Source organism: Gracilinanus agilis, chromosome 6 (genome assembly GCF_016433145.1).
Source record: "Gracilinanus agilis isolate LMUSP501 chromosome 6, AgileGrace, whole genome shotgun sequence".
In the NCBI taxonomy this organism is placed as follows: Eukaryota; Metazoa; Chordata; class Mammalia; order Didelphimorphia; family Didelphidae; genus Gracilinanus; species Gracilinanus agilis.
The window spans coordinates 121,514,812-121,527,124 of NC_058135.1; the positions used below are offsets into that span (position 1 = coordinate 121,514,812).

At 36.5% G+C, this 12,313-nt stretch overlaps 1 protein-coding gene across 4 annotated transcripts in view; it reads left to right on the forward strand.

The window, feature by feature from the left end:
- Positions 1-908: 908 nt before the first annotated feature.
- Positions 909-12,313, forward strand: part of LRBA (LPS responsive beige-like anchor protein) — a 686,065-nt gene continuing 674,660 nt past the window's right edge. For all 4 annotated transcript variants that reach the window (XM_044680734.1, XM_044680732.1, XM_044680733.1 and 1 more), the window contains exon 1: positions 909-1,200. In XM_044680734.1, the coding sequence (XP_044536669.1) occupies positions 985-1,200 (216 nt within the window). In that variant the 5' untranslated portion in view covers positions 909-984. The remainder of the gene's footprint in view (positions 1,201-12,313) is intronic.

The window sequence follows — 12,313 nt, forward strand, 5'->3', positions numbered from 1 at the left end:
GGGGCGATCGCCGGAAACAGCCTCTCCGGCAGCGGCCGCGTTCTTCTGGGCTGAGCGCGCGCGGAGCGGGGCGGGCCCCGGAAGCGATGGAGTTCTGGGGTGCTGCTGCCGGCTGCCAGCGAGCGGACTAGCGAAACTTGGGAGGTAGCCTACGATCGGGTGCACAGACCGGGGCACCTCCGGCCGCTGCCCTCGCTGCCCCTCGGCCTCGAGGCAATACCCCGTCCCCCCCTCCCCTGATCCCAGCTTGCTGCCTTCCCCACTCAGGTGTGTGAGGGGCACTGCCCCCCGCCTCCGCTCTGCGCCTCCAGCCCCTCCCCCACCCTGCACCTGCACCTTTACCTCTACCTGTACCTTCCCATTTTGCCCCTTGTTGGGGCGCGGGCGCGGGCGGGGGAAGTTTGCTAGAAGTCCGCACTACCTGGTTGAGGGCGAACTTCTTCCTCTGCCCCATTCCTTTCTCCTCCCCCATCTCCTTTCTCCCCTCCCCTCCCTCTGTTTCTCCAGCACCTGCCAGGGACTGCTTACCTGGCTGAGCTGCCCCAGACCGGTAGGGGCGGGTTAGCCTGGGAACTTGTTCCACCCTACCCCTGCGCCCCCCTACATGGACGGGCGCCTCTTATCTAACTAGGCACAAGTGCTTTGGGGGTGGGTTTGGAGTTAGATTCTGTCAGTGAACTTTAATTGGCCCATAAGAATTAAGACCGTAGAAGGCCAACCTTCTGTGTTTTGCTCTCCCCATAGGGTTCTTCTTTGTTGTCCAAAAGCCTCTGGGAGAGGTTTCTCCTACTGTTAACGTCCGGGAGGAAAAGGGCCACGTTGAGGAGTTTTCCGCGCTGTGGATCGTGGCCGTCGGGCCGTGGGACTACTTTGGGTTGCGGGAAGAGGCCCTGTTCTTGCACTTTGTGCGCGCGCCTTCGTGTGTCTCTCTCTGTACTGTTGTGCCCTGGCTTAGTTTAGTGTGATTATAGGAGAAAACTAGCAATGGCTAGTGAAGACAACCAGGCCCTGTCCCCGCAACCAACGGATGATGAAGGAGGAGGTGGAGGGAAAGAAGGAGCCATCATTGACGGTGGTGCCTTGTCACTGAAACCAGGAATCCCCATCAGGGGAATCAGAATGAAATTTGCTGTGCTCACCGGCTTGGTGGAAGTTGGAGAAGTAACCAATAGGGATATTGTAGAAACCGTATTTAATTTGGTAAGTAGAATCTTTTGGATAAAATATTCTCTGGGGTTGGGGAGAAGGAAAGTTAAAGCTTGAACCATGTGCTTAACTTAACACTTGATGCTTTCTTGAAAAAGGCCTTCTGTTCCATGATTTAAACTTTTTAAAGCTCTGTTAATCTGAAGATGAAAAGAACTTCACTGTGTCCTTTTCCCATTGTGATTAAGATTTCAAGAAATTATGTAGTTCAGATATCACAGACTTAGTTTTCCAGAGTTTTGAGTAACTGAGGAGATAATTTTCCCACTAGTGAAAGCGGTTACTTATTCTTTTCTATTTCTACTGGTATCCACAAAAGGAAATATACTGTGTAATGAGTTGCCTGTCTAGTCAGAATGAGAATGCATAGGCATACATAATGGATGAAGACAGTAAGATCTTTTTTAGGTAGGGAAGGATGACAGTGAGTAAAGACATAGCATGTTGTTGTTGTTTTGGTTTGTACACATGCTAGCAGTTATACTATTTTTAATCAATTCCTGAATTGTATCATCATAGTCTCTAGACATTTTAAAATGATTTAAACAAGTGACTATACTTTCTGGTTCATTAGGTAAATCACAAAGATAAGAGAAAGTTATTTTTTGCTATTTTAAGCTTATTTTTTTAAACCCTCAACTTTCTGTCTTATAATTCCAAGGCAGTAGGGCTCAGCAATTGGAATTAAGTAACTGGCCCAGGGTAACATAGCTAGAAAATGTCTGAGGCCAAATTTGAACAGAAGCCCTCTTACCTTCGGGCTTGGGTCTCTATCCATTAAACCACTTAGCTGCCCCCATAATAGGCTTATTTTTAAAAGAAAGGTATCTAAAAGATTTGTTGTATCAATTGATTGTCTATGAAGGATTTTGTATAGGAATCAAGAGTCTACTTCCTCTTGTTTGACATGAGAAGCTGGGTAAGTCAGTCACCCTTCCAGGGTTCCTACTCATCTGTGAATTGATGGAGTTGGACTAGATGACTTCTAATGTTCTTTCTCACTCTGAATCAATGGTCCTGTGGTTTTGAATATCTAAGGAAGTTAGTTTAGACTTTTGCTCTTAAATAAGAATTTTACATTTGGCAAATATATTTTGGCCACTTTCCAATTTTATATTATTAACTTTTATTAGGTAATTAATGATCAATATTATTTTCTTCTTAAAAATTCTGACTCTAAACACCAAATGATCATTTCCCTATACAAAGTTGAACAGATAAAGAGGATTGTTTGAGAAATGCAAATCACTTATATATTCACATACTGTTTTCAAATATAGCTTTCAAAGCTGTTCTGCTTATTTGTGTTTCCTTTTTTTCTTCTGTGTATTCTCTATTAATGCTTCAATAACTCTCTTTTCTTTTGGGAGGGAAGTAGGGAGAACCCTGTGCTAGGCCTTCTTTCCTCTTAAATATCCTTTACAAAAATAGAAAAAAAAAAAAAAAGAAAAAATGTTTGTAACAAATGTACCTACTCAGGCAAAATATAAATTCCCATATTGGCCATATTTGGGAGTTGTATGCATCTTGAACCATTCACTTATTTATCAGGAGGTGGGTAGTAAAACTTCATCATTGGTTTTCTGGAGTTGTAGGTGGTTATTGCATTGATGAGAATTATGATTAAATTTAAAATGAGATTGGGGCTTTGAAAATTGGAGATGTTGAAACCAGAAAAGTAGTAAAAAAAAGCAATATGAACTTAACTTTTTCTTTGATTGCTCCTTGGTGACATCTGAAGTTATGAGGTACACTTGTGCCTTTGCTATAAAGTAAATAGAGAGGGCAGCTGGGTGGCTCAGTGGTTTGAGAGCTAGGCCTGGAGATGGGAAGTCTTAGGTTCAAATGTGGCCTCAGACACTTCCTAGCTATGTGACCCTGGGCAAGTCACTTAACCCCCATTGCCTAGTCTTTACCACTCTTTTGCCTTAGAACCAATACACAGTATTGATTCTAAGATGGAAGGTAAGGGTTTCAAAAAAATAAAGTAAATATAAAATATAACTTTTCTTATTATTTTTCACTTTTCTAGAAAGGATGTTAGACAGTATTCTCAATTTCATATCAAACTCAAAATGTCCCAAACTAATCCTTTCCCTCAACTCTCCCTTTTTCCATGTTTTCCTATTCTGTCATATTTAGAGACACACTCTCTTTTCATTCTTCCATATTTGTGCTTTGGGATTATCCTCAATTCTCCACTCCACATATGCATTTAGTTGCTTTATGTTGCTTTTTTCCCCCATCCACTACATGTTTTATGTCCAGGCCCAGTTCTCTACTTACAGAGCTGCTGCTGGTCCTCATCCTTAAATTATTGCAAGTCTCCTAATTGATCTCTCTGCATCTAGCATTCTACTATACTGCTCTCCACAGTCATACCAAAGTAATTTTCCTTAAGCAAAGAACTGACCATGTGACTCTTCTACTTAAACACAAGTGACTGAGCCCTGGGCCAGGAGTTTGGAGGGCCTGGATTCAAATTTGGCCTCAGATACTTTCTAGCTTGTGTGACCCTGGGTCACATAATAGGAGTCACTTAACTCCCATACTTAGCCCTTTCTGCTCTTCTATCTTAGAATTAGTATTGATTATAAGACAGAAGGTAAGGGTTTTAAAAAATACTTGATTTATTACTGATTTCTCTCTTTATAGGGTTTATCTTTGCGACATCTCTCAAATATATCCCTTCTTCTGTTGGTCCCTCCTTCTGCTGGTGATTATTGAAAAGAAGGTCCTAAAGTCTAAATTCACAGTTACTATATTACTTTTTGAAGTTCTTTTCTCTGAAGATTTTTTTAAAGGTAGTCTTTCAGTTGCTATATGGTTAGGGAAACCAAGGTGCAGAAAATTAATTGTAGAAATTGAGAATAAAGAGGGAACCCCAAAGTTTAAATTCATTGGTCTTTTTATATATAAAGTAAGCTCTTTGAGAGTAAGGATTGTTGATTTATTTAAGACAAAGCAATGTAAACCTTGTCAAGATTATTCTCATAGTGTTTTTTTTTTTTAAATTGGTGATGCTGAAGAAGATAAATGGAGAACTAGTATGTTAGCAACTTTTTTTTTCCATTTTTTTTTTTTTTACCAGAAACTCCAGGTGTTCTAGGTTTCAAACAGAAATCTGTGGATGATTGGCCCTGAGAAGTTGTTAGTATGAAGAAGTTTTGTTACTTTAGTGTAAGGTGAATTTTAACTCCCCTCTTCTCTTGAATATGTGTGTGGGTGGTTGACCAAATATGAGTCATTTGAATTTTATCATTAAGAAAAATGCAAATCTCATAGTAAGTTTGCTGATAAATTAAATCTACTTTTCATAGAATTTTGGCACTGGAAAGTTTCTCAAGGTTATTCAGTGAGTCAGCTAGTGATTTATAAACTGGAAGGTGTCTGTATCCTTATTTCTCAGAATTAGATTGGTAGAAAAGCAAGAATATGTGGTGGATCGCCTTCTTCATTGGTAAACTAATTTAGAGCAGGGGCAAAGGGACTGAAAAGCATCAGTGAATAGGCCTTTTCTTTTATCCTTGTGGCTTCCCTTCCCTAAAACCACAGTTCCACAAAGTAATTTTCCTTAAGTGAAGAACTAACCATATGACTCTTCTGTGAGCCTGGAGACAGGAAGAATTGACTTCATACATGACTTCATTTTTGTGTGTCCTTGGACAATTCACATAATTTTTGCTTGCCTTAGTTTCCTCTATTGTACAAAGGGGATAATAATGGCAATCTATCTCCCAGGTCTGTTGTGAGGATTAAATAAGATAATATTTGTAAAGGGCTTAGCATGGTACCTGGCATGTAGTAGGTACTATATAAATTCTGCCTCATAGTATCTCTAACATTCTGTTTGTTTAACGTAGCTACCATCCTTGCTTAAATCCTTTTCACCTCTAACAGACCATTTTAGTACCTCCTAATTTGATTGTCCTGCTTCTGATCTCCTTTCTTTGATTTGCCTTTCATCTAGCTACCAAATTGATATTCCTAAAACATAGATCTGATCAAGGTACTCCCTTACTCTTCAATAGTTCTCCATTACTTCTAAAATGGAATACAAAGTGCTTGGTCTGACAAAGTTCTCTATAGTCTGACTTCTGTCCACCATTCCACTCTTATTTATTCTTCTTCTTCTAGACAAATTCCTTGTTCTAGTAAAACATATATAATAGCTATTCACTCTTTCCACCTTTGTACTCCCACATATATGGAATGCACTCCTTTCTCAGCATTGCTGCTACTTTCTTCAACTCAGCTGATGTGCCACTTGCTACATACATGTCTTTTCTTTATTTCCCCAGTTATTTGTGCTTTCTACCTCTCAAAATTGCTTTGTATTTACTTATCTGTTTATGTGTTTGTATTCTAATCCTTCCCACAGACCCTATAGTGTAAGTAACCTCTTTGAGATCAGGGACTGTATTTTTGCTTCTTTTTGTGTTTAATTAAATTTGAGAACAGGGATGGTATAATTTTTTTTCTTTGTATCCTCTGTGATGCTTAATAAACGTATGGATTGAATTCAATAAATATGCAAAAGGTTTTAAAGATAGTTATAACATTAACTAATAAAAATTCTTTATACATAGCCCCTTCATTGGAAGTGATATTCCAACTTTCTGAAAGTAAAAGCTTTTTTAGCAAGTATAGAAATAATGCCTTTGTACTTATTTATTCTAGTCAATCAATAAACATAAGTGTTTACTATGTACCAAGAACTGTGATAAGTGCTGGGGACCAAAAAAGAGAGTCAGAAGATAGTCCATGCCCTGAAAGAACTTACAATCTAATGAGGGAGACAATTTGCATACAAATATATACAAAACAAGCTACATATAGGATAAATAGGAAATAATTAATGGAGGGCAAGCATTGGAATTAGAGGAATTGAGAAAGACTTCCTATAGAAGGCACTATTTTGGTTGGGATTTAAAGGAAGCCTGGAAAGTAAGTAGTTGGAATGGAGAAAAGAGAGCTTTCTAGGCATGGGGGACAGCCAGAAATATCTGAAGCTAAGATGGAGTGAGTATCTTGTTTGTGGAATGGCCAGAAGGCCAGAGTCACTGAATTAAAGAATACACATCAGCAAATAGGGTATAAGAAGACTGAAAGTGTAGGAAAGGACTAAGTTATAAAGGGCCAAGCAGAGCATTTTATATTTCCAATAAGGCAACAGGAAGCCACTGGAGTTTATTATGTAGAGGTTGACATGATTGAACTTGTGCTTTTGGGAGGATGGGTCAGAATAGGGAGAGACTTACAGCAGTCCAACCCACCAGCAGGCTGTTGCATTAATCCAGGGGAGTGGTGATGGGAAGGCCTACATCAGAGTGATAGCATTTGTCAGAGAAGAGAAAGAGGTATATTTGAGAGATATTGCAAAGATAAAATCTACAGGCCTTGGCTACAGATTAGATATGGGAATGGTGAGAGATAATGAGGAATCCAGGGTGACTTCTAGGTTGTGAGCCTGAGGGACTCAGAGAATGATGTTGGCCTCTCCACTAATAGGGAAGGTAGGATGTGGATAGAATTTAGGGAGAAAGATGAGTTCTGTTTTGGACACAGTGGGTTTAAGATGTCAACTGGACATCCAGTTAGAGATTTTGAAAGTCAGTTGGAGATGTAGGACTGGAGTTCAGCAGGGAGATTGGGGTAGGAAAGGTTAATTTAAGAATCATTAACATAGAGATGGTAAATAAATCCATTGGAGTTGATTCAATGACCAAATGAAATAGTATAAAGGAGAAGAAGATCTAAGACAGAACCTTGAAGGACATCTATAATTAGAGAGGATGATTTGGAGGAAGGTCCAACGGAGGAGGCAGAGAAGTAATAAGATAGGTAGGAGAACTAGGAGACAGTGGTATCCAGAAAACCTAGAGAGAGAGTATCAAGAAGAGTGATCAGTAGTGTCAGTGGTAGCAGAGGGGTTAAGAACAATGAGAATTAAGCAAAAGGCTATTGCATTTGGCAGATCAGAGATTATTGGTAATTTTGGAGAAGCACTTTTTGGTGAAATGTCGGAAGCTGTAAGGTGTCAATAAAGTGAGAGGAGAGAAAGTGGAGACATTTATTTAATGTAGATGGGCTTCTGGAGGAGTTTAGCTCAAAATGGCAGCAATTATTTGAGAACTGAAAAAGCAGGAAAGTTTCTCTAGGTTTTTCAGTCAAATGGAAAGTAAAATATAAACTGCATTAACTATATAATAATATTTTGGATTTCATGTTGATTTGAGTTAAAAATTTGGACACTTTTTTAGGTGAACAATTCTCTGCATTTCATGCATGCACATTTGTAATTTTTAACTATTGTTTTCTTACATTTTGTAAAACAATTAGTCTATTTTTTGTGATGTATACTGACATAGTTATATTTTGTCTTAAATGTGTCTCATAATCGATTTGCTATGTGATATAATTTTAGTATTTTTCCCTTTACCTTCAGAACATTTCTTCATGATATGAAATGTGAAAAAAAGATTTAAGGCACCTAAACTATGCATTTTTCTTGTTTATTTTAATATTTACTTTAATGGTGGTGTTACCTATAAGAGAAATCACTTTTAAATCTTTTGAACCAGAATCTCTTGTGTCTTCTGCCTCTATTTTATTTTTATTCTTTAGGATTTTCCTTTTTTTTAAAATTATCTGAGGTTGCCTTCTAAAATCATGAGACGCCTGGTAAAGTTTTCCGTTTTTACTGTCCCTTTGACATTACATTAGTTTCTTGACTTTTGTACTTTCATTAGAGAGGTAAGGGCTTAGTGTATAAAAAATTGCAATGAGACAAGAGCTGTTACCTTTTATTTCTTTATGTAGCTATTACTAAACAAATTATTGCAAGATAAAAATCCAGTTTGAGAACTTGAAACTAAGTCCTTTTTTGCTTAACAAGATCTTTGTAGTTAATGTTAACAGTTTTCTCATGGGGCATAATGGTTTTATTTCCTGTATTTTAATCTGTAGAAGAGTTTTTAGGAATCTTGTAATATTGTGCCCTTCATATGGCTTCATTTTATGCTTTTTTTGGATCTTTTGTTATTGGTATATGTACTTCTTCAGTTTTTTTTAGTATACCGTGTACAAATCACAACTCATCCTTTTCATTATCTGTCCATGCCTTCCCATGCTAGGATCTTTTTATCATACTTTTCAAACATGGTATGTGAATATAGTTTCTCAGATGCTATTACAACAATTAGAAGTGGTTAAATCTTGATAACATCTTAAGTTAAAATTACCTATCATTTGATATTCTAGCCAAAAGAATTTTAACAAAAAAGCCAACTTAAATAAAAATAAGGTTTCATTTATATACTGCAGTGAATCATGGCAGTTACATCACAATTGGAAATTGTGTCAAGTTTTTTAAAATTTCAAATGAATTATCATATGTCATTTTAAAAAATAAGTGCAAACTGATAGGGATTACATGATATATATTGGCTTGGATAAAGCACTATTGTTGAAAAAAAGTTGTAAAATGATTATGAAAATTATTACTTGTTAGGATCAAACAAATTTCAATGAAAGTAAGTTAGACTATGCCTAAAAAGGTTAAATAGAGGCTAAGCAAACTAAAGCAAAACCAAAAACTAGCAAATTTTGTGTTCTAGGGTAAGTCTGTGTAATTGAGACATTTTGTAGTTTCATAAAATTTCGATGGTGTTTTTTTTTTTTTAAAGACAGGTCAGCAAATTGAACACATGTACTAAATTTGACAGTCTATGCCATATTCTGTACTTATGGTTCTCCAGTTCTGCCAGGAAGGGAAGAAGATGCATTTTCTCATCTCTAATTCAGAATCAAGCTCCACCATTATAATTGTGTTATAAATCTTTTTCATTGTCATTCTTTCTATTTACATTGTTTTTTTCCCCCCTACTTTTTACTTTCTGTTAATTCATGTAAATCTCCCCATGTTTCTTTATTCTTTACATTTGCTATTATAGTGAAGGAATTATTCCATTCTCTCTTTATGTGGTCATCTAACCATTCTCTGGGTGTTCTTTTTGACAATAATGGGAAGTTTAATCTAGCAAACAAATTAGAAGAAATTATTGGATCTAGAATTTGAATGGTTTTCACTATATAAAAATGTTACACTTTTTGTGTAACAAATAATACTTTAAAAATTGAATGCAAAGAAATGGACTGGAAAAAAGGATTTACAATCAATATTTTCTTTTTCCTTCCTTTCCCACCCCCACTGGGGATGAGAGAAACTCTTTTAATAAAGCATAGTTGAGCAAAACAAATTCCTACAGTGGTGAATGGCCAAAAAAACCCCAGTCTCATTTTGAACCCTAAATCAAGCTCCTTTCTTGGTTAGGAAGTGTGTTCACTAGCTTTCCTTTTTTCACTTACCTGGTAGGGTTGTTATGAGGATCAAATGAGATAATTGTTAAAAGCTCTGCACAGTGTCTTAAGGCATTATATAAATGCTTATTCCCTCCTTACCTACCCTCTTGAATTGTAGTAGCCTATTACATTGATTATAGTTTCTTAAGGCTTTTCAATCTTTGTGATTTTTTTTTTATAAATTGTTGTTCTATTCTGCTTCAACTCTGCCTTAGCTACTTTGTAGGTATGTCTCTAAAGCCATCATTTTCTCATTTTTGGTTTGATGTTGGGATGAAATGAGTCACCAGCAAAATCAATGAATATTTAATAGAAGTGGAGGTTCACTTTGCCCTAACACATCAAGGATAGGCAACAAGGATATAGTGGCACTTAGCTTCTTTGGAGGTGGTCCCCCACTTTCTTTCTGAAAACACATCTGGTCATGTAGTCAATAAAGTATAGTGACTCATGTGGTCTCAAGTACTCATAAAATGAGAGAGGCTGAGATTAAATGGTATCTTTTATGTCCCTGAACCAAGAAAGTGGGATCAATCAGGTTGTCTGGTTGGGGAGGAAACTGTATCAGAGTCAGGGAAGCTGTCAGGAAAGCGCTGGAAATGTCACAAGTCCAAACAAATCTTCCTAGGTTTCTCTGAAGCTACTCCCTCTCTCTCTCTTTCCCTCCTTCCTTCTTTCCATTTCTCTTCCTTACTATAATCTACTCTGCAGAATTTCTACTTTAATTCTTCTAGTGTACAAATCTGATGGCTACTTTCCTGCTAATAAATCTCTGCTCCCTCTTGACCGTTGAATACCAGATTTTTCAGTTTGAAATTAAAAAACTTCCAAAGTTCACTTTTCTAATTTTACCTGCCATTATTTTCCTGCTTATGCTCTACGCCAACCTGTTTTGTTTAGCTTTGCTTGTCCTTTGCTTCTTCATTTTCTTTTTTCATTCTATTCCTTATGCTCAGGCATTACTATGCCTAGAAATCTCTCCCTATCTGTGCCAATTGAAATTGTATCCATTCTTCTGATGTCATCTACTTCATGTACCCTTTCCAATTAGTAGAGTAGTTTGTATATTTATATATTTTTCTCATTTTTCCTGCTTGTTTGTTAGCTTCTTAAAAGTAGAAACTAGAGTAGAAACATTAGGCACATCCCATGGGATCTCTTAGTTCAGTGGAAACAAGGAATTAATCAGTCAATTATAGCTTGCCCATCATATACTGACCTGTCTCTTCTGATATAGAAGCCCAACTACAAAGAGATAAAGCTAGAGGGAGGTTTGCATACTCTAATTAATCTAATCCTGTTTATTTTTTAAAACATTCACTTTTAAGACTATTCGTTAGTTATGCTAGACGTGACTGTGTCTTTGTTTTTCTTACTTCTTTTGAGATATCCAGGTAACCTTTTATGAAGTCAGCTACTTTGATGATGTTTCTGCCTTATCTCCTTCTTGATTTTGATACTCACCTTTAGGCATGATAGATCCTGGGACTAATGCCCCTGTAGGTTCTGACAGAAATCTTAAGTCTCTTTTGTGGTATGTATTTTTTAAAAGCACAGATTTTTATGATTGAAATTTATGCAGAAAGGATAAATGATTGTTATGTATCTAAATAATGATATACATCATTTTACATGTACAAACCATAATTCAGTGTTACACATTGTCAGATGTATTATTATTTTATATACCAATTCTTTTATAGACTTACAAAGTTTAATTCTTGGTACATTTTTCTTTTGCTCATTGTATTTTTAAAGTCATGTGAGAGTATTAGTCTTGTTTCAAAGAAAATGCTTTATCAGGATTTTTATTTCATTTAATAATTGTCATCTTCAACAAGAAAAATCCCAAATGGGAGTATGACAAGTCAGACATGACTGAAAAAACAACCTTTCTCAAGTTTCCTTTTTATGATTTTTAATTTATAATAGTTTCAATCTGCAGTCAATATTTTAGATTTAAGAATATAGATTTAAGAATAATAGATTTTAGTTGAAAGAAACCTTAGATATCATCAAATCCAATACCCTTATTTTATAGATTAGGAAATTGAGGCATGGCGAAATTAAGTGATTTGCCTGGGGTCACACAGCTAGTAAGTATCTGAGGTAGGATTTGAGTCCATGTCATGAATCCATGAATCATTATAAATCTAGTACCCTATCCATTACACAAAACTGCCTTCTAGTATGTTTTTATACTTTCTGATTTGTTTTATAGTTTTATAAGTACTCATGTTTTTAAGAGGCATTATTAGTGGTTTATTTCAGTCTTAAAACTTTTAAAAACAACTAATAGAATAAGAAAACAGTAAACCTGATTTCCATTTTAAAAGTTGTAGTGACATAGTAATTTATATTTAAAAGAAAAAGATTTATGAAAGTCTGAGTCTCTGAAAGTTTTGCTGCCCCATATAATTTTTATCTTCCTTCTTAAAATTTTTACTGTGTATTGGTTCTAAAGGAGAAGAGCAGTGACAGCTAGGCAATTGGGGTTAAGTGACTTGCCCAGGGGTCATATTGCTAGGAAGTGTTTGAAGTGAGATTTGAACCCAGGCCTGAACTCCTGTTTCCAGGCCCGACTCTCTCTACAGAACCACCTAGCTGCCCCTACCCCATATCATCTTAAATTGGGCCCTGTTTTTTGAATTTACTCCATGGCCTAGCATAGTACCTTGCATAAAGCAAAATACTAATAAATATGTTAAATTTGCTTACTAGAACATACTAATTTTGGTTTGGG